Source organism: Kwoniella botswanensis, chromosome 1, assembly GCF_036426115.1.
Source record: "Kwoniella botswanensis chromosome 1, complete sequence".
Taxonomy (NCBI): domain Eukaryota; kingdom Fungi; phylum Basidiomycota; class Tremellomycetes; order Tremellales; family Cryptococcaceae; genus Kwoniella; species Kwoniella botswanensis.
Window position 1 is genome coordinate 8,843,054 of NC_088599.1, and position 21,338 is coordinate 8,864,391.

At 44.9% G+C, this 21,338-nt stretch overlaps 8 protein-coding genes across 8 annotated transcripts; 3 read left to right on the plus strand and 5 right to left on the minus strand.

Moving 5' to 3' along the window:
• Nucleotides 1–48: 48 nt before the first annotated feature.
• On the plus strand, nucleotides 49–1,175 carry L199_003324 (uncharacterized protein; the record flags this gene model as incomplete). The annotated part of the gene is made up of 4 exons (XM_064889057.1): nucleotides 49–71; nucleotides 377–519; nucleotides 716–926; nucleotides 1,061–1,175. 4 exons carry the CDS (start codon nucleotides 49–51, stop codon nucleotides 1,173–1,175), a joined length of 492 nt encoding a protein of 163 aa, XP_064745129.1.
• Nucleotides 1,176–1,670: 495 nt separating this feature from the next.
• Nucleotides 1,671–3,811, plus strand: L199_003325 (uncharacterized protein; the record flags this gene model as incomplete). The annotated part of the gene is made up of 6 exons (XM_064889058.1): nucleotides 1,671–2,058; nucleotides 2,317–2,969; nucleotides 3,045–3,277; nucleotides 3,356–3,497; nucleotides 3,567–3,707; nucleotides 3,779–3,811. The coding sequence occupies 6 exons, from the start codon at nucleotides 1,671–1,673 to the stop codon at nucleotides 3,809–3,811; spliced, it is 1,590 nt and encodes a 529-aa protein (XP_064745130.1).
• A 152-nt stretch (nucleotides 3,812–3,963) lies between these two features.
• On the minus strand, nucleotides 3,964–5,746 carry L199_003326 (uncharacterized protein; the record flags this gene model as incomplete). The annotated part of the gene is made up of 10 exons (XM_064889059.1): nucleotides 3,964–4,054; nucleotides 4,117–4,217; nucleotides 4,354–4,489; nucleotides 4,567–4,714; nucleotides 4,830–4,923; nucleotides 5,053–5,106; nucleotides 5,197–5,214; nucleotides 5,312–5,395; nucleotides 5,483–5,583; nucleotides 5,722–5,746. The coding sequence occupies 10 exons, from the start codon at nucleotides 5,744–5,746 to the stop codon at nucleotides 3,964–3,966; spliced, it is 852 nt and encodes a 283-aa protein (XP_064745131.1).
• Nucleotides 5,747–6,296: 550 nt separating this feature from the next.
• Nucleotides 6,297–9,057, minus strand: L199_003327 (uncharacterized protein; the record flags this gene model as incomplete). The annotated part of the gene is made up of 12 exons (XM_064889060.1): nucleotides 6,297–6,423; nucleotides 6,506–6,894; nucleotides 6,949–7,112; nucleotides 7,165–7,348; nucleotides 7,398–7,490; nucleotides 7,550–7,602; nucleotides 7,666–7,858; nucleotides 7,935–8,357; nucleotides 8,422–8,510; nucleotides 8,571–8,678; nucleotides 8,751–8,902; nucleotides 9,029–9,057. 12 exons carry the CDS (start codon nucleotides 9,055–9,057, stop codon nucleotides 6,297–6,299), a joined length of 2,004 nt encoding a protein of 667 aa, XP_064745132.1.
• Nucleotides 9,058–9,769: 712 nt separating this feature from the next.
• On the minus strand, nucleotides 9,770–11,792 carry L199_003328 (uncharacterized protein; the record flags this gene model as incomplete). The annotated part of the gene is made up of 3 exons (XM_064889061.1): nucleotides 9,770–9,818; nucleotides 9,901–10,956; nucleotides 11,104–11,792. 3 exons carry the CDS (start codon nucleotides 11,790–11,792, stop codon nucleotides 9,770–9,772), a joined length of 1,794 nt encoding a protein of 597 aa, XP_064745133.1.
• Nucleotides 11,793–13,513: 1,721 nt separating this feature from the next.
• L199_003329 (calcium/proton exchanger) lies at nucleotides 13,514–18,209 on the minus strand (the record flags this gene model as incomplete). The annotated part of the gene is made up of 9 exons (XM_064889062.1): nucleotides 13,514–13,658; nucleotides 13,726–13,839; nucleotides 13,908–14,024; nucleotides 14,094–14,241; nucleotides 14,312–14,419; nucleotides 14,504–15,059; nucleotides 15,138–15,344; nucleotides 15,432–17,108; nucleotides 17,163–18,209. The coding sequence occupies 9 exons, from the start codon at nucleotides 18,207–18,209 to the stop codon at nucleotides 13,514–13,516; spliced, it is 4,119 nt and encodes a 1,372-aa protein (XP_064745134.1).
• Nucleotides 18,210–18,411: 202 nt separating this feature from the next.
• L199_003330 (uncharacterized protein) lies at nucleotides 18,412–18,897 on the minus strand (the record flags this gene model as incomplete). The annotated part of the gene is made up of 2 exons (XM_064889063.1): nucleotides 18,412–18,465; nucleotides 18,589–18,897. The coding sequence occupies 2 exons, from the start codon at nucleotides 18,895–18,897 to the stop codon at nucleotides 18,412–18,414; spliced, it is 363 nt and encodes a 120-aa protein (XP_064745135.1).
• Nucleotides 18,898–19,466: 569 nt separating this feature from the next.
• Nucleotides 19,467–21,088, plus strand: L199_003331 (uncharacterized protein; the record flags this gene model as incomplete). The annotated part of the gene is made up of 12 exons (XM_064889064.1): nucleotides 19,467–19,518; nucleotides 19,585–19,689; nucleotides 19,827–19,892; nucleotides 19,954–19,966; nucleotides 20,038–20,056; nucleotides 20,121–20,148; nucleotides 20,217–20,395; nucleotides 20,462–20,542; nucleotides 20,618–20,683; nucleotides 20,757–20,831; nucleotides 20,890–20,952; nucleotides 21,029–21,088. 12 exons carry the CDS (start codon nucleotides 19,467–19,469, stop codon nucleotides 21,086–21,088), a joined length of 807 nt encoding a protein of 268 aa, XP_064745136.1.
• Nucleotides 21,089–21,338: the final 250 nt, after the last annotated feature.

Genomic DNA, 21,338 nt, shown 5'->3' on the forward strand with positions numbered 1-21,338 from the left:
TCATCTAGTCTAGCTTTTACCTCTTCCTTCATCCATCAATAATTCAAAATGCCAGGTGTTCGTGACATCAGGTGAGTCTACGGTCCATCATCAGCTATAGCAGTAGAGGAAAGGTAGAAGCAGCGGAAGAAGAGAAATGGATTAGAAAAATTGTTGCAACTCGGATGGACCTCAAAATCGTCAATATGAAAAGGTCGACAAGCAACCTGAGGAAAGTGCAGAAGAAGAACATGCACTTGTGATACAGGGGGAGAGTTATAAGAGAGGAACATGTAGGAAGAATGAGATGAGGCTATCAGACGAAGTAGATGGGGAATGGGGTGGTGTAGATGATCGATGGGACGAAATGCTAACCCAGTATCCTCTCGAATCATAGTGCCGAGTCCTTCATCAAGGCTTACTCATCCCACCTTAAAAGATCCGGTAAACTCGAGATCCCAACATGGGTCGATATCGTTAAGACCGGTGCTCAAAAGGAATTGGCACCTTATGATCCTGATTGGTACTACGTCCGAGCTGGTGAGTGTGGTTATTTGGTTTTTGGGTTTTGGAGGGAGGATGTAGAAGGAAAAGAGCAGATGGGATCTGGTGGATGAGGAGTCGAGCATTCGTTTATTCGTTTCGTCTCGAAAGAAAGGCCTCTATAGTCGATTCTGGAGGATATATGTCATTGCATGGTAAAGGATCATGCTAAATCTGCGAATACTTTGAACAGCCGCCATCGCTCGACACATCTACCTCCGAAAACACGTCGGTGTTGGTGCCCTCGCCAAATTACACGGTACCACCAACCGAAGAGGTACCCGACGATCCCACCACCGAGACTCTGCTACCGGTGTGCAAAGAAACGTTGTTCAATCCCTTGAGAAGATCGGTGTGCTCGAAGTTCACCCTGATGGTGGTAGAAGAATCTCGCAAGATGGAATGTGAGTCTTGGTTTTCCATTGTCACACACCTCTCGTCGCCCAATTTATCCAAATCATATCTGTCAAACCTACCGCTCCGCGTTCGTGGTGCTTATGAGAAGCGGTCGTACTGATTTATGTGCATCAATTTACAGGAGAGATCTCGACCGAATTGCCACTGCCGTCCTTGAAGCTGAGCGAGAAGAGGAGGAAGAGGAGGAGGAAGAAGATGAGGAAGAGGAAGAGGAGGAAGAGGCCGACGAAGAGTAAACTAATTCTTTCCACATCAAAATGGGAAAAAGGGGGATGATTTAGTTTATTTTCTTCTGCGGTTCTGTTCTTATTACTTTTCATATATACATTTGATCTGGTTATGAGATCATACGTCACACTGCACGACCATCGTTCTTACAATTGTCGCTTCCCAGTCATTATAGGAGGAGTTGCGCAGAGCTGGACTACAGGATTTGAGGAAGATTTTTTCGCAGCGCAGGACGATAAAGCTACGAAAGCTTGACCCATTTTGTTCGCTGATCCATGGACAGCCATAGTTTGGACCTGGGTGTTCGTGTTCGTGTTCACGTTCGATTGCATGTTCTCAGTTGATCATCTCCGACTAAGGAATTTTCAACGTGTGAGCTTTGTGACGAATGGTTATGATATCGAAGACCTCCACTTAAGTTTACCTCGACCCAAAACTTGAGAAACTTGCATTAAATTCCTAAAATTGCTCATCACATCATTCACGTTCACTCCATCAGCACAATGAGTACAGCTGCTGTAACCCCTTCCACACCGTCAGGTGCAACAGGGAAAAACGCAGCTAGATCACGAAACCTAGCCAATCAGCGAAAATACGCCAATCCCCTTCCTATCCTGTTCAACACCCCTTCTTCGTCCGCTTCTGCCTCTTCGTCCAAATCCAGCTCTACTTCATCATCAAGATCACTCTTATCGTCATATCTCCCTTCGGCGAGAGTAGAAGTACCTCAATGTATAGGGACGTTCGACCCCATAACTCGATCAATATGGATCGAAGATGAACGATCAAAAGAGATCTTATTCACCAAAGGGTTTTTCGGGAAAGGTAGTTTGAGTAGGAGTGAGCCGTCCTGGAGGGAGAGGAGAGTAGCTCTGTTAAAAGGTGGTGCAAGTGAGTTTTCATCCTTTCTTTCGACGCCAAATGATCTCAAGATATTCTATCACCCATTCGTACCCAACGGTACCCCCATTCTATGATGAATAAACTTTTAACAAGCTCAACAGTCTCACCTTTACAAAAAAGGAATGATGACTTTATTCTTCTTCTTCTTTATTTCTGAGAAATATACTACAACATTCACTATAACTTTCAACGGCTGTATCGTTCTTCTCAAGCGCAGTGCTGATATTTACCAATGATATGTTATAGCCCTAGCAGCAGAACAGATGAGAGAACAACGTCGTATAGCCCGTAAACAATTCAAGATTGATCGAGCAGCAGCAATGTTGGACGCTGCCAAACAGGCCGAAGCAGTATTAACCTCTTCTGTTCGTGGTTCATCCTCATCCATACCTGGTTCGCCATCACCTCTGAGCTCACCTTTGGGTCAAGCTTTAGAAGAAGAGCTGGAGGAAGGGAATGAAGAAGTAGAAGCAGATGATCAGATCAGACCCAGTTCTCCTACACCTTCCACTTCAACGACTACGACCACAGCTACAGACAACACAGTAATAGATCCTATGAACCTCACTCCGCAAACTTTTCTGGTTAGACCTACTAGACCGGACTCGAATAGGAATAGAGGTAGGAAAGCGTTCAAGAGGCGTCCTCCACAGCCACCGTCTACTTCCTCATCTCAACCTCAACATGCACCCCCGACTACAGGGGAGCCTGCCAAATTGGTGCAAACTCCTCAGCAGGCGCAAAGGTTAGAGATAGAAGAGGACGATGACGAAGATGAGGGAGAAGATCTCTTCGATGAAAGTTTGGTAGAAGAGATGGAACATCTTCAACTGAGCTTGGAAGAAGGATTATTCTTGACTTTGGGTTTGGGCGTATTGAGAGTATACGATCCTACATCTGTGAGTTTGGCCTTCTAGACTGATCATCCTTCGTATCTGATAGCGACAGTCTACTGACTGTTCTCGTTTGAATAGCAAACTTACATCCCCAACGGCCCGGCCCTCCTCTCATTACTTCTCACCCCTCCCTCCACGCCATCTTCGATATCCACACCCCCAACCACACCATTATTGCCAGACGATCCAATATTGGTATCATATATAGCATATCATCATTTCAGATCATTAGGATGGGTAGTCAAAGACGGTATAAAGTTCTGCTGCGACTGGTTATTGTACAGACGAGGTCCGGCATTCAGTCATTCTGCGTATGTCGAAAATACTCCTATTCGGACACAATTTAGATAAATAAAATGCTGATGCTGATTCACTATACACCTTGGTAGTTTCGCGTGTGTAGTAATACCAGTCTATGAAGATCCCTCGGATAAAGAGTCTTCACCGTACGGGAACGAAGATTGGTATGAGGAGAGGATGAGTTGGAAATGGATCAATACAATAATGCGAGTCAATGCTTTAGTACAGAAGGTAAATCACTTTTCCCACACGATCGTACATCGGATGATGCTTATATTTCTTTTTTTTTTGGATGTTTAGACCGTCATATTGGTATACGTTACCATTCCTTCTCTAGGATCTTTCAACGAATTTCACAAACTCCACAATGGGTATTTGGGCCCCGCCAAGATTGATTTTAAGAATTTGTTAGGTAGATATGCAGTTCGTGAAGTATCCTTGGTAAGTTCTGAATTTTCACCAATTCTCTCTGGCTGAAAGTGTACTGACAAGTTGAGTATCGTATGAAATAGACACGGTTCGGTCCTAGTAGAAGAAGGGATTAGATATACTCTACTCGCATCGCATTTCATCGCATCGCACCACATAGCTATCTGTCTTATTGCTTGTATCATATCTGTCTATGAAAATGATGATCTATAGTTCAAGTACCGTACCTTTCCGACAGATGCGGATCGAAGCATTAAGTTACTTCATTTCATAATTTCTTGACTCCATTCTTCAAAGCCTCTTTCACTTCGGGTGTATCTTTCACCTGATCCCATACAGGACGAGGAATCTCTACCATCCTATCAACGCATCAAGCACATTAGCCATAGCCCAGTGTGTCTATTAAAAGCTGTTCACTCACTGATTAGTCCGTGAATATGAGATCCCACCTAATCTACCGACAGGTCTCAATTTCTCAGTAAGAATTTTGAAAGGGTCATTCGGATCGAGTACGGATTCACGCTACATTCGTATCATGATCAATTACGTTATAAGTGTAATGCAATTAATCGACTGCTGCGCCTTTTTTCCCTCTTGTTCTCCAATATTCCCATCATCGATCGTTCATTGAGACACTGGACAGTATAAAATCACTCACGATGTGAAATCTCCTGACTCTACCTAGAATGATCAAACTCGTAGAATTCCCTTGATCATCCTTGACCTCATAAGAATGCTGTAAATTACATTCCATCGAGAATGCCGATTCGCCCACATGAGGAGGTTTGATCGTCCTACCGTATACACACACTCGTCAAACAGTGTATCATACCACACCATATAGGAGTGGGGGAGGATGAGTCGTACTCACTCTGAAGATCTTTGAGTCAAACCTGACAATACCCATTCGTCCACTTCAGGTGGACAGTCCACAGCGGTATAGTTGGAAGCTTCGAGGAATGATTCAGAAATGATTGATATACAGAATTCCTTGGTAGTCAGGATATTATGGTTCGTATCTGGTATTCAAGATTAGTCAATCTCAGCCAGTCAGGTCGTATAAGATGAATGACGACAACCGAAGACTTTGGGTATAGAGCATATCATGGATGCTAGTGTCTTAAAGTTACTGACCCTTCCATCCATCTTGATGTTTCCCTGTTGCTACACTTATCATGACGATCGGCGGATTGTGGGCGCACACGTTGAAATAGGAGATGGGAGCGAGCTATATACAGTAGTACAATGATGATAATCTGGGTCAGCCAAGTCAAATTCAATGATGGTTCTCTACATGTCCTCAAATCTGAAAAAAGGGCTATGAGGACACGATGTGATACCGCTACACTTCACTTACATTGGTTATACCATCTTCACTTAGGGTAGATACAAATGCGACTGGTCTCGGGGTCTATCACCGCGAAAATACAGACTCTATTCAGTTCATTTGCCATTGTCTCGATCTAATCGAAGATCAGAGAATCAGAGAAATATCCCTTACGACACCCGAAATCATCATCTATCGAGTGCACAATCGACAGGTAGGTGAGAAAGGTCAAGGGGATTTTCCGTCAGCTGAGTAATGCTCGTATGGATAGAATGTCAACACGGCTTACCTTGTATATATCCGATTTCTCTTCGTTCTCCGGTATAACACTTCTAAATCCATCTTTACTAGCTTTGAATTCTTTCGAGTATGGCTGAAAAAAGTGAGTTGATAGGTTTTTTTTTTTTCATCCTCAGTCAGATGCTCATAGTACAATACTCCTTCGTGAGGCAACACTCACAAGATCATTTAATCCTTGCCCTGGGCGAAAATCCGGTTCGGCAGTCTTAGTGTAATGGGGCTTGTACGATAATTCGAAATCGGGTCGGGAGGCTTCCACCTCTATCACGTCAGAAGAATATCAATTTTTTACTCTTTCTCTGTTATACCGCTTATGCTGTGAATATTCAATGAATAAAGGTATGTGAAGTAGGAAGGAGAGGAAGCCGTCAAGAGGGACTAGACGGAAAGCTCGCTCACCTTTGAATGGTTGATGTTTCGTCATCTCGATAGACTATTTTTCTGTGAAGCCGCGATCCTTCTGACCAATATACGCAGACTGACTATCTTTCACTGTTTAGTTGAATACAATGTAAGATAACACATTCGAACGATAAAGATGAAGTCGCTATTCATAGATACATGAATTATGACGATATCATCTCTTCGATTCCGGCCTCTGAAGTGGACTTCCTCCACTCAATCACATCATAGTTTACTTTTCCAGCGGAATCTCCGTCCGTTCCAACAAAAAATGTTTGCAGCATTGTTTCTCGGCCCAAGCTATGTATACTTCACAACGAGATTGACGGTAGTGTATCATTATGATGATATCGATCCATACGCATAATGCATTGTTCATTGAAGGGTCTGCTCTTCGCTTTACATTACTGCTGCTCCCCGCTCACATCCACTCGTCCTTTGAACAACAACGACATCCTCATAACTAGCACAACAACATCTGGATTCTTCCACTCTTGACTTGATCCACCTTTCTTTTTCCCCTTCTCCAGTCTCATAGTATACGTCCATTCCTCTTCGGAACCCCACTTCAATTAAGAATGGAAAGGTGCAAAAGCCTTTTTGAACTTTTGAGCATCTTCTTTATCTTCCGCTTCGCTCTGTGAGCATTCCTTCCAGTCGATCCTATGATGATATCCCAGAACACTTCCTAGTACCATTCTACATGGGTACATTGCATACCAGCCCATCAGCTTTTCCCTCTTATGAATGTCTCATTCGACCTAGCTCGATGAATACTCACCTTCCAAATTGTAAATCGAAATTGCCTTTTAACAGATGGACCATCTTCTTACCATTTGGTAATTCCACTTTAAAGTAATTGCCTTGTTGACCTACTTTAGCCAACGCTCGTTCAGGTTCCAATTCCCAATCCAATCCTTGAGCTTCACCGGCTTTTATGAACGAGTCTTCAACTTTATCGGCCAATTCTTGAGGAATAGGTATGACTTGAATATGAGCATGACCACCTCGTCCTGATAATCGTCCAATCTCGAACGATACAGGTACAGCCCCATATGAAGCATAGCACGCTTTGAGGGACGATTTGAATGACTCCAATTCGGATATGATGGACATGGCATCTTCTGCTGGGATCGATAGCAAAGTTGGGTGATGGGCGATTGGGATAATCTAGTCGGACAAAGTGTCAGCTTGTTTCAGATTAAATGGAGATAGTCAGCTCACCAATACATGCCCTCCACCTGGCACCAATGGCTTTTGACCCCCTTGAGCGATATGTTTCGGTAGAGTAGGGATCAGCTGTCCTCGTGGGAGGGTCACATATGTCTCTGAACCAATAGCGACGATAAGATGTTTGGTCACTTTCGGGTTACTCAGACAGAACCAGCCTAAATAGTCCTGTTAGCTGAGCCAACGACTGCTGTTTTTACTGCCGCTCACACTCGGCAGGACCCAATTCCTTTCTTTTGCTTTTCGCTTCTTCCCTTTCCAGAACTACTGGACAGTCTTTGATATAATGCGCATCGGGTATACCGCATGCTCGGCAGACATATCCTTGAGGAGGAGGTTTAGGTCCTCTTGGTTTGTCATCCTTCTGCGGGCAATCTTTGATGAAATGATCAGGCTGAAACGGCAGGTAAGCGGTGTCCGAACATAGTGATATTGTCACCTACAGATTGACAAATCTTGCAGACATATCCTTGAGGTGGTTTGGAATGATCTTTAGCCTCCCTATTACTCTTCTGAGGACAGTCTGTAATGAAGTGCTATAGGAAGAGATGTAGTTAATACTCTGCCATTGAAACGCAGAAGGTGCATCACTCACACCAGGTTGAGCACAGATCTTGCACACGTAATTATCGGGAGGTACGGCTCCTTCTACAGTTTCAGGATGATTGGTAAGCGATTATTATTCACACTTGAATTGGCAAGACTGCTTACCTGTTCTTCCTTTCTTGGCTTGTTGACCACCAAAGATGTAATTCTGATCTTCCAGCGGCCCTCTCTTCCTGCTTGAGGTCGAGGAGCTAGAAGGTGTAGAGGGCATGACGTATGGATTGGGAGTGGCATTGGCGGGTTTGGCAGGTAAGGGTGAAGTCGCCGTTTGAGGTGGAAGGGTGAAAGCATAGAACCACTGAACATCACACATACATTCATTAGCTAATCTCGTTTGGACAAGATCGAGCTTCACAGCTAATGGTGCAACTTACCCTAGCTTTCTTTCCTCCTGTAGGAGCTTCACCACCCAAGGCACCAAGTTTGACAGCTCGAGTCCATCTTTCTTCTTTGCCAGTCGGACCAGTCCATCCCCACGGTTCCCTCTCCCAGAATCCTTCACCATCACCCCATAAAAGATACCTGGGTTTCGCTCTTCTTACTACCTCTTCCAACGGTGGGGCAGATTGAGCCAAGGATACACCTGAGGAGGCATATGATGGTGACAGGGTTGATAGATGTGGTGGAGGTGATGAGAATAATAGTAAGTCTACACCTTGGAAAGCACTTGGTAAAGCCGATGCCTCCTGCTTGGCAGATGCGAGTGATTCGGATGGATTGGCAGTTGCACCAGTAAGTATGGGGTGAGAGAGAATAGTAGATATAGAATCTTTCGATATTACAGGTGAGAATTGATCCTATAGATCGATGATCAGCTGCGCCCCTTCGATAACTGTTAATCAAGGTCAGCTGAAAACTCACTCCAATAGAATCATAGCCTTCTTCAGTGAAACTACCTCCTACGCAAGCTATCTTCAGTCCTTGAGCTGTAGTCAAGACTGATGATTTGCCTATATAAGACATAGTGTCAGCTGCAAGCAGCTCATCTCCTCATGGTATTGTCAGCTTACCGAGATAAACAAGGTTATTCGCAACTTCCCCCCCAGTCCTGATGATCTGTTCTTTGACTAATTGAGGTAAAGGGTATTTACCAACGCTGAAGTAAGTAGGTACTGGGACTACACAGTACAGATGACAGAAATGAGCTTGTTGATCGATCGACAATGAGGACGAACTAAGGGCTAACTCACAGCTCAATCCTCCAATTTCCTTACCATCACTTCCCTCCCTGAACAGATCACCCACAATTACACACGCATCGAACGGTCCATGCTTGCTGTTGATCGCTGTTATCTTAGATACCAGTGTGGTAAGTTCGGATAAAGGTGATCCTATAGAAAGGCTAAGAGGAAGGGGGAATGATGATTTGACATAACATCGGGTTTGGGTTGGGGCAAGGAGAGGAAAGGGTAAGGAGGATCAGCGCTGCGCTCCTACCTACACAGATATTTATGGAAGGTGTACTAACATCTTGAGAGGTTGAGTCTGCTGCGCCATCTCGAAGTTACAGGTGACCTTGCTGTCAGATTGATATGGCAGAGAAGAAGAAGGGAGGGAAAGAAAGAGGAAACAAGGTGTCTGTGTGTTGATGTCAGGTGGAAAGTTCAAGTGGAGGAAATGTCACAATCGTCGCACAAACCCAAATGTGGCATCTGTGGACGCCTGTCTGATTCATACTACAAACCTCCATCTTCATATCTCACTCATACTTGTGATTGCATTCCGATATACAAACACTCTCATCAAGATAGGGATAGAGCACAACGGAACTAATAATCTGACAACCTGGTGGAAAAAGCAAATACAAGGTAAAGTACAAGATATGGCAATAATACGGAATATTTCTTTTTCGGTAGGACAGATAACTTTCGTTTCAAAGGGAAATCAGTTCATGACAACCAAAAGGTAAAAGTAGAAACAAGCAAATGAGCCTCGCGGACAAGACGTGTACAAAAGGTTTTAACTGGGAATCTGAAGATTTTAAAGTAGGTGTACAACTGAATGTACCATCAAATAAGGAGAAATGAAAGAAGCTGGAGCTTATCTTGCCCTTATCCTGTTGGTTCTGATGTTGTTTTTGCTTTGGGAACAGAGCGATCGCTGTTCAATGACGCGAAAAAAGTCGAGCAGGGATGAATCATTCCAGAGGATCTAGGTCATGTTGATGCTGTAGATAAGTGGTTTTGGTACTTCATGTATTTTAGTCCGACTACTTGTGGCGACTTATAACTTCTACACCAGCGGCACTCGAAGTTGTCCTATATCCGAAACTCAATCAGTCACCTTGTATCAAATCAAGAGTAGTAGTGTTATACTGATGAAAACTGGATCATCACTCACCTGATGTCAATTTCTTCCTCTTCATCATCATCGAAATCACCATCATCTTCTTCCTCCTCTTCTTCCTCCTCCTCTTCTTCCTCTTCATCACTGGGATTCTCATTCGCTTGACTCTCTTGAGCGAAAGGATCCTTCAATTTATTCGATTTCTGAGCAGTCGTTCCTGAAGGGATCCTCATAGCTTGAACCACATGATCACCTTCTTTCCTCTCGTCCACCAAGGCTTTAGGGGCATGTATAGCTTCTGAAGATACGTTAGGTGGTGTAGGTGTCATTCTCTCTCCTTTTGGTCCCACGTCCATGTTCATAGTGGATTTCGTATATTCCGGTTGACCATGCGAGTTGGTACTGGGTGAGTTCGAGGTATTATCAGAATCTGCCGACACTCGTATAGTAGGTGTGGGGGGTAATTCCGATATTTCGATAGCTGGAGTCTTGAGATCACCAGTATTGATACCCAAAGCCGGTTTCTTCGAATTCAGATCCAATGAAGAAGTAGAGGACGAAGAGCTTGTTGATAATGCTTCTTCCACTCCAATATCATCTTTAACATTCTCCTGTCCTTCTCCTTCTGGAACACCTTGTTCACTTTGCAATTTCTCTTGTTCCTCCTTTTCTCTTTTCTGTCTTTCTCTCTCTTCTCTACGTCTCTTCACCCAAGCCATCCCACCTCCATCATCGTTATCACCCAGGAACCCTCCTTTACCCGATGATTCCTCGGTAGTACGCTGTGCTACCTGACCCTGTCCCCACTCAACAAAAGCAGGCTCATTCTTCTCCCTGATCTTCCTCTCTCGCTCGGCAGCTTCCGATGCTCTCCTCGACCCGTACACCCGTCCATTCATCATTTTGATCGGAGTGGTAGAAGGGGAGCTACTCAGCCTACTACTGTAGGAAGATCCTGTACCAGGTTCCAAGGATGAATTACGTCGATGACCAGAAGCAGTATTCGGATTGGAGTTTGAACGTGATGATAGGAAAGAAGTGACGGTAGGTGGGGAAGAGCCTTGCATACTGGTTTTCCGTTCTGTCTCGGACGTCCATCGGAATGGAGAGCTGCGATGGAATGAAGAACAATGATTAGCATATTATCTTGCCTACAATCGGGTCAGAGGTCGTGAACTTGATTTGGTAAGATTTGAATCTTATGGTCTGATATGATCTAGTGAGAATCAAATGGGATAAACAGAGATTGCAACTTACGACCCAATGAATCCACCTGTACTAACACTCTTCTTCAACGGTGCACCCTGTGGATAACTCATGGAACCATCTTCCTTATCTTTCTCTTTATCCTTGATTGGATTTTTACCTGTCAGAAGTTTCTTTGATACTTTCCAACTACTGCTCAAACCCATACTCTTACTCCACCTCCTACCGGATTTACCATCTCCTTCATACTCCTCTCCTCCTTGTTCTTCTTCATCCGAATCATCTTGTACCGCATATTCATCATCATCTGGGGTTGTATGATCTTTGATAGACAATTGTCTCTTCTCATCACCATTCTCATCTACTTGGTTTGTCCAAGCTATATTCCTTCCTGTACTTAGACTTCGGGGTCTTCGAGGATCAGGTAAGGGTGCGAATCGAATTTTCAACGATTTGGCATTAACATTGGGCGTGTGAACACCTGAGATTGGTGAAGGGATCGGCGAGTGCGAGTAGGAAGATGCAATTTCCTCTTTCTCACTGATTATCGATGATGGATCTGAAGGTCGTCTAGCATGTGTGTTATATGATCCCAATGAAGAATCGATAGATAGGGTGGGTTCGGAGGCTCGATGGACATTGATTAATATACCTCCCTTGGGAGCCGTTTCGACAGGTGAGAATGCTGGGTTGGATGGGATGAGTAAAGATGGGGCGGTAGGTGATGTACTCAATGACATGGTTGAGTGGATGTAAACACAATAGGTTGAATTACTAGTTTGAGGTGGCAAGATCTCGACGAAAGGGAGGGAGGGGACAATGGTGAACGTGGGAAAATGATCCCGATGGCAATGGTGTTTATGGTATCTCTCCTGAGTGTATTGTGGTTTTTGATAATGCTATAGTATAAGGATGAGAGTAGATAAATGATATGATGCGATGCTTGCTGTTAGTGCTGTGATTGTAGCAAGCTTAGGTGTGTGAAAGAGTCGCAGTGGTGCAATGATGATGAGGTCGTACAAGTGACAAGCTGTTACGTTAAGCTTTTGAGGGTGATCGGGAATTGAACTGTGTTTTGCTACCGGTGATTGAGGTGCTTGCTAAACCAGATCTATGATATGATTTTATGTATGTATGTATGAGGATTGAATGAATGGTTGAGTGCTGTATATGGATGTTACCACTCTATCATCCGTCGTTATCGTAGCTACCTTTTGCTTTGCCGTAGTGGAGTGATGTCACCTTGATCCGAAATACACTAACCCCCTCCTTTCACGTTATTATTAATTAGCGTAGTGTGTTCAGGTGATTGACGATTGATGATCTGCTTGTTGCCCCACTTGACTGGAAGGTATGGTATAATACAACGCAGCAAATCCAGTTTATATGCTGCGTTTGAGTGATCGTAGTCGCATGTGGAGTCAAATGCGTGAACAGATTTGGATATGACCGTTGGCCAGCAATGCCAAGACAATTGAGTGATTTTACGATTATGATTTTACACAGCTTGGGATGAAATTAGAATCGTCGGCTTGGCTTTATCGTTATGTTTGATTTAATCTTATCAATAGATCGATTGTGGATGATTGCTTGACTTATATACATGAGAAGATACGAGTAGGATGTATACGGTGTTTGTCATGTAATATACACCGGCGTTGCGTACAGTACCAAATGAGATGTCGCCTTTTAGCGTGCTTTCATCTTCGTCCCATCTCCATACTCATATCTAAGAGACAGCTATCCGGGGGAATCTTTTACCTGTCCATCTTCCCGTCCCTCTCAACACGGCCAAACAGGCTCCGAACGAGAGAAGAGAGTCCCAGTCAAGTGACGAATGATCACGAGTGGAAAGGGCGATCCTTCCATAGAAGGGATGGTGGTGACATTCAGGGTCTAACCTCTTTTTCCTGGATCTAGGGGTATGGTGTTGCTCAAAGGGGAAGAAACAGTCTCCTGAGTCTGGCCCCATACTCAGGTGAATCATCTTGTGAGCCATGAATCCTGAATTGATCGACATACCAAAGAGAGACGAGGACAACAAACATGAGAACACCTCTCAAACATGTCTTACCAAACACATACACACACCGGATCAAATATACACATACACATACGCGTACGCACCTCACATGTTGAATGGACCATCAACTGACTACTGACCTAATCAATTTCTTTGTTACATCCAAGCAAGAGCACATACATACTGATATTGATACTGGAAATAAATACTGAGACATCGTTAATTCGTGATAGATGATGATATCTAAAATTCAATCGCTTACTGTATAATGTATAGAGGTAGAACAAGGAAAGAACAAGCATGTATTTACAGACAGACAGACAAATTAGGAAAAGAAGATTGACACACAGACAAAACATACCATAGAAAAAATAGCTATTACACTCTTGCCTTCACTCTCACTGTCATGTCAAGTCCAAACACGACGGTTCACCCACCCTACACCCAGAGTTTAGTAAGAGCCACATTCAAACCCGCACCTCCTAACTCCATCAGACTCTCCGGTCCATAAACCAAATCACTGGACGTATCACCCTGTGATCTAGCAGGGGCGTAGTAAAATCCCATAATCAGGACGATATACCTACAAAACACAACATTGACATCCATGTCAGCGAGAAAATTCTCTGCCTAGTGAAGGAGTTACTCACGCTAATACCAATATCGATCCTCTATGATAATTACTCCTAGCTTCGATATAGGTATAAGTCAACAAGAAAATAGATAAAATGATAGCTATAACATCCCATCGAGGGAATATCAACCTATTCCATGTCAAACAACTCAATCAGCAATCATATATAGATAGGTAGGGTTGTACAAAAGTACTCACGTAAACGTATCCACAACATCACCCATTTTATCAGGTTGGTATAACGCAGAAAAAGCAACCATAGCAGGTATCTGAAGTAGACAGACTTGTAATGCGTATGCAGAACCAATTTCCATCCTATCCCATCCGAAAACATCATATCAGCGCCGAACGTCATGATTGTGTGAGGGGGGAAAGACCACTCACGATAAAGCGATATTCCCGTTCAAAGCGAAGGACATGGCATTCATGAATTCCGTCGTATTCGGTACCAGCGCAAACAGTGTTAATCCTAAGAACTTCTCATCTATACCTGATCCTTGAAGTACCACATCGACCACGTCCACGAGGATTTCTGGGGTTGTAGGTCACATATCAGCAATGTTCACAAGCACGATGCTGTGGGTAATAGCCATCCAACTCACCAGCTATAATAGCATATAAAAGTGTGCATCCCAATAAGACACCCGCCGATACTCCCCTAGTCCAGGAGGGAGCTTCATGCCCACCATGTTCCTCTTCTTCACTTTCCTCTTTCACATGTCCCGATCCAGCAACAGCAGTAGGTGGAGCAGTGAGTTCATGAGGGTGTCTTTGCTTTTGTGCAGATCCAGAACCAGCTTGGGATCCGCCACTACCAATGATCGATCCTTGATGTCGTAGAGCACTGACGGTAGCTACGGCGACGGCCCTAGTGAAATCTTCCGTGGTGAGAGTAGAAGGTAATCTCATAGGTGTTAAATGGTTCGAAGAATTTTTCAAGTCTTTATTAACCGAATCTAAGAATGGTGTATATCCAGCAGGCAAATTGAAAGTGCTTGACGATAATCGCCCTCCACTCGGTTCCCCGTGATCATCTCCTTCTTCTGGTACAGTTGCAGTCGTAGGTGGTTTATTGATTCCAAGGTGACTAGGTAATCTACTGAATCCTGCTTTGGGTGATCCTTGGGCTGATCTTGATGGTTGGACCGGACTCGCAGTGGTGGATTTATGTAATGGTAGGATGTGTTGCATGACTGCTTGAGGGGTGATTCTTTGAGTCAAAGTCGCCTTGACAGCTGGATGCATAGCCTGGATCGCATTGGCTTCGTCGGATTTCATGAGTTGTTGAGGGTTCTGCCAAATCTGCGCAGCGTGCGTTCGAAGCGAGAACCACAATCCAATGAGGTAGGACTGTAACGAGCATAGAGACAATCAGCCTGTCGTCAGAACCTTCCTATTCTGACTCCGCACAAGGAAGATATCACTCACGAATAGCAAGATACCAGCACAGCAATACATGAGCGTTTCAACCTGTTCCTGGTAGAACGGGTCGTTCTGAGGATCGGGATGCTCGTAGTAACAATGATCGCACATCCACACATCACCTTTTCTCAACGGTGCAAGGGCCATATCGGGGATGACTGAGATGTTGTTGTGGACGACAGGTTCCGGACAACCTTCACAATGGAGTTCGAACTGGTTTCCCGAGAAAGACGATCAGCCTCAGTTACCGACTGAAGACATATAACGGGAATGATCATTGCAGACAACCAGATCACTCACCGATCCATAAGTCTGATAGAACATAGTAGGCGTCAAGGTCCCAATAATAGCCATGATCAACATCGTACTAGTCACCCCAGCCGATTTGGCATTAAATTTCTGTTCTTTCCTTCTAAACGCTCCTGAACACATAGACACTCCAGGCATGAGGAGTACACCAGCTAGGATACTTCCTACTATCGATCCTTCTACCAGTCTTCCTTTACCTTGGATGAGCGCAATAGCATATAAGATAATTTCGATAATCGAACCGAAAGTAGCATTGATGACTGCTCCCATTCCGATCGAAGACTGAGCTGAGATGGACGCTACGGCCATTCCAATAAAGTAAGAAAGGGGTATAACCGATGCTAGAGCCATGACGAATATCAATGCTTGGGCAGTTATGAGTTTCAAGAATGGCGAGATCGGTTGTCCATGATGTTCTTGCTTCTCCACAAAAGGTAAGATGAATAGTCCATCGATAATTACGAAGAACACCAATGGAAGTAAATTGATGAACATGATATTGACACCTCCGACAGTATACTTGTAATATTGTAAACCGATCGCACGGTAGGTACATAACAATACGGTCGACGTCGGTCCAGAGGTAGGAGCAACTTGACCAGCAGTCAAATGAGCCCGCTTCATCGTATATCCAGAAGGCGAACCGTCTTCTCTTAGCGTAGTCGATCCAGATCCGTCGGCAGATTCCGGTGATCCATGAGGTGTGCTGTTGCTAGGTAAAGGTACGACCACTTTAGGTGCAGATCTGAAGTTGATCTCCAACGGTCGATAGTACAGTAACCTGAGTAACGCCCACGTGAGTTTGGCCATTGGGATAGTGATGACGAAGAACCAGCATAAAATACAGACAAAGACCATGATTGGCGCTACGACAAGGAAGAATCCAGGCCAGTAAATCAATCGACCAAGGAATTTAGCTTTCTTATTTCGAGGTCGGCGGAAACCTGACCCTCCTCCAGTGCTTGATGATTGCTTGTTGAGAAGAGCCGTTCGCTCATTAGCCTCATCTCGTACTTTGACATTGGGAGAGAATGTGACGGTGGGGTGTCTATCATGGCCCTGCTCATCACCTCGGATGGTATTGGAAGAGGCTGCCGCAGGAGAACTCGGAGCGGGAGGTGGTCGCACTGGCGGTTCGTCGGGTAGACCAGCATGAAGACCGAGAGAATCTCGACTAGGCTCATTTCGGATGGTGAAGCTTGACGAAGCACCATCAGACGCGACACGTTGCTTGGGTGTGGGCGAGACGGAAGAAGCAGATCGACTGGTCCATGTACCGTAATCGGGTCTACCTCTCTGTACACCGGCTTCTTCATCATCCCCGGAGTCTTCTTGGTCGTCCTCAGGAGCACCTTCACCCTCTACGTATTTGCCGAACGGCCAACCAATATACCATGCTAATCCTCGTAAAGTCTTACCATATCCACCTCGACCACCACCCAACACTTCCGCGGCGCTCACTAGTACAGCAACGAAAAAGCAGGCTAGCGCAAGCCACCAGCCGAATAATAGGATCCAGAGAATATTACCGGGAAGCAAGTGTCTCTCGGCTGCGGCGGACGGGATGGAGTGAAGGGCAGATTCGGCATTTCTAGTGACTGAACGCGATTTTCGATAAAGAGCAGGTTTCCAGATAGGCAGACCGAAGGGATGTTCGATGTTGAGTGCCTAAACCAGATTATCAGTCAAGCTACCCAGAAAGATCGAAAAGTGGTCACTTACATCTTGTCTATCCCTCAGAGTGACACCCTCGTCATCATGTTCACCCTCTTCTTCTTCTTCCTCATCGCTGTGTCCCTCTCCTCCGGTCTCCTCCTCCACAACATCATGCACAATCTCATCCACTATACTTGCTCTCTCAGCCGCTATGAGCTCTTCATCTTCCTCATCAGCGTGGCTAGAATGAATCGACGGCGGTCTAAGCAGGAACTCGTCTCTCGGACTTAGACCGCCATCTCTAGGCGTTTCCGTACCAGCTACACTAGAAGGCCTGGGGAAATAACCAGCTTCGCTAGGGTATCTCCTTCTATCCGCACTGGGAGCTCTGGATCTCGATATTGATCTACTCATCGTTCCCCTATTTTGCTGAGCCGAAAAGCTCTCTTCCGGTATCCCGGTGGTGGGAGCACTCAAATCGGGTGTAGCGAGTGGTGTGACGCCCTCAGCTTCAGCTGCTAATCTTCTTTCTAATTCTAGATGTTGTTTTTTCAATCTTGCTTGTCTTCGTTCCTTCTGTCTTTTCTTGATCAATTCCGCACCTCGATCTTCAGGTTGTTCCTCATCGTCATTCTCCTTAGTCTTATCTTTCACTACACCGGCGCTATCTCGATGCTGAAGGTTTGGTCTAGCTCTAGATGTAGAGCGGGACATGGATCCACCACCGTCTTTGGGAGGAGGTTGATACGTCCCACTAGAAAGGAATCTCGGTACTCTAGATGGTCGGGGCATACTACCCGCATTGGAATTATTGAAACCTCCCCAAGTAGTATTGGGTGATCCGAAGCTACTCCCAAATGCAGTAGGAGGTGGACCCCTCTGACTGCCCATCCCTCCCTTGGGCGTTGATTCCAGACTCTGCAAGCCGGGAACTGCAGATCGAGGGCGGGCTTGCGAATCGTAGTAGTTTTCATCCTCTGTCGCAGTGGTGAAAGACCGTATGGACGATGCTCGACCCGGCGATAAGGCGGCATGGTACTGAGTAGAAGGTGATGTGGGCCGAGGAGCGGGAGTGGATGCAGGGTCAGGTCGTTGCTGAGTTGGGGTAGTCATCGTCAATCAACCGGTGTATTCCTTGATAAAAGGGTGAGAAGAGACGACAAGGGAACAAAGATGATAGAAGACAAAGACAAACAAATAAACAAAAGAACGAGAGTGTGAGAATGACAAGGTCTACTGCAGCAGGTATGAATCGGTAAGAAGTAAGAATTCAGAAACCATGATCCAGCTCAAGCCACCATATTCCCATCAACATCTAATCATGCTTCTTACTCAGCCAGAGAAAGAGCACATGGAACCATGCATAAATCTGAAACGAAGAGTGAAAGCCAAAAGAAAATGGGCAAAGCGTCGCAGCCTTTTTTCTCAAGGAACGTATGAGAGAGCACAAGCTTAAATCCTGAACTACTGAATGAGTGAATGGAATACTCACCTGTTCATCTTCATCTTTACTGGTATTATTCGAACCTGAACTTCCCGGTCTACCTTTCCCTAGAGCTTCCTGCTGTTGAGCACTATTCGATCTTTTGAGTTCAGGTGCTAACGATGACATGTTCTCTCCCGTCTGATTAGGCGGTTGGGATTTCAGTATATCAGCGAAAGTTTGAGCGGCCGTTGGGATTTGTGACTGTTGTTGAGAATGACGTATGGTCGGTGTAGGTGAGGAAGCTGATTCAATTATCGATTGGGCGTCTGTCTGTGATTCATCCTCTTGTCGATTCAGTTCTGGTGGCGCCGACATCGCGTACAAAGTTTATCTATGTTAGGGCTGCAGTTGATATATTACAGAGAACGATTCGGGTGCTTGATACAGATGTGAATGATACTATGCTAGAGAGAGTTGACGGAACAAAGGACGATCATGGTTGATTTTTGGATGATTGATGATCTACGATGGTGAACGATGGTGAGAAAAGTACAACATCCGACAATCAAGTGGATAAAAGGAAGCAAGCACTCGTATTTGTTGTTGTTGCAAGGTAAGCTTAAAGCACGGTCCCACCATACTCGTACTACTCGTACTCGTACTTGCGTGTTACCCTGGGGGGCATCCCGGCGATGCCCGATCCTATTCATCCCAACTCTAAAAGACGCGACTGCCATGTAGCGACCATGTGGGATTGATTCCGTTATGCAATGTTCATGTTCGATTGACAAGTTACGTCAGTGAAAGTGATTGTTGATTGTTGGTTGATGGGTTCAATCACACACACCATACACCATCGATCAACTGCAAATCGCATCTTTCATCTTCATATCCAATCCACCGATACACCTTGAAACTTCAGTATCGTAAGAGCAGAATCAGCCATGCCAGCATACAGACTGGAAGTAGCCAACGCAGCTAGAGCTCAATGCAACGGTAAGTCATCCTCTCACCCATCATACCGGTATATCCTGCATTTACTGATCGTATCTTATCCAATAGGGCCAAAGCCATGTAAAGGAACGAAGATCGGGAAGGGCGAGCTGAGACTTGGTGTATGGGTGGAAATTCAAGATAGAGGCAGTTTCAAGTGGAAACACTGGGGATGTAAGTTTTTCATCCAACTTTTCCAGAGATCAGGGCGATATTGAGTGTTATGTATGTGGATCAGGGTGGGAGTGAGTGGCTTGGGGAGACGAGAAATCGTCTTGACGGTTAATGCTCACACATCTGTCAACTCATAGGTGTCTCTGAAAAGGTCATCTCAAATCTCAAGGCTGATTTTCCAGATGCGTCGGATGTCGATGGATGTGAGCTGTCCCTCTCTTTCTCTAATACAGAGCAAACAGCTGACGAGAAATAATCAAACAGTCGAAGAGCTTCCGTATGTCGGTCCCAGTGTGAACGAGGTCGATGAGATAGCTGCTGATATTTTGGATCATGACCAATGTATAGACCAAATTTCCAAGAGAAGGTGAGTTATCGGTCCATCTGAGGTCATATATACAGCATCATGAGCTGACAAGATCACCGACTAGATCGTAACGGCTTTCGAAGAAGGACATGGTATGTCGTATATTCTATGACCACTCTCTACGCCGGACAGAAGCTGATGTCTCCCACTCAACACCCAGTCGCCGATGAGGACATCCCCGAAAGTGCTCGTAAACCACCTTCACCCGAGAAAGAAGATGGCGAAGGAGAAGGAGAGGGACCGTCTTCAAGTCCAGCTAAGAAGAAGAAAGCCACTCCCAAGAAGAAGAAGGCAGATCAAGAAGAAGACGGACATGTAGAAGAGAAGAAACCTAAAAAAGCAAGTTGCCTGGCTGGTGTGTGAAGCAATACGAATGTTATAGCTGATAATGCTTTGGACTTACAGGCTACGAGTAAGAAAGCTAAGAAAGAGGAAACGGAAAGTGAATTATCGGAAGAAAAGGAAGAGAAGCCTAAAAAGAAGAAAGTGAGTTATCTCATATTGTCTGATTACCATAAAGTCATATCAGTTTTGGCTCATAGAATGTGATGATGTTGTTAGACTCCCGCTAAGAAGGCAAAGGCTGAACCTGAAGAAGAAGAAGCCAGAGAGAAGCCAAAGCGAAGGGTGAGTAGTGTCTCAACATCGTGTTCACCTCAATGTTGTTAGCATCGCTAACGTTTATCTGTGTATTCTGTAGGCTGCTACGAAGAAACCTAAAGTGGAGTCTGGATCTGAGGCCGCAGAGGAAGAAGAGGAGAGACCGATATCAAAAGTGAGCTGGTCTGGTACTTGCTCAAAACGAACGTTCACAGCTGATGCTCGTCCCTTAGGCTTCGAGTAATAAACGATCCAAGAAAGTTAAAGCTGAATCAGAGGATGAAGAGGAGGTCAAGGTGAGTCAGCTATCCTTTTGTAGGCTTTCAGTCATGCAAATAGAAGGCTGATTGAATCGTCTGCACCCCGACGCAGCCCCCAGCTAAGAAACCCAGGAAACCTAGATCGAAAGCTAAAGCTGAGGCGAGCGATTAGAGGGTAATACTTGGACATGGAGGAAATTTTGGGTATTGATGGGATTGGTCTGATCAAATTGAACTTATAAGAGAGGGTTTAGGATAGGTAAAGATGGTTTGATGATCTGTATGTATATGAACAATCCCAAACTGACAATATGATGGAACGAATGATATCCATGTTCATATGATCTGAACGATGATACAAGTACAGCAGAGTACATACCTTCTTCAATCTTTCGTATGTATATACTTCATGTAATCGGCAT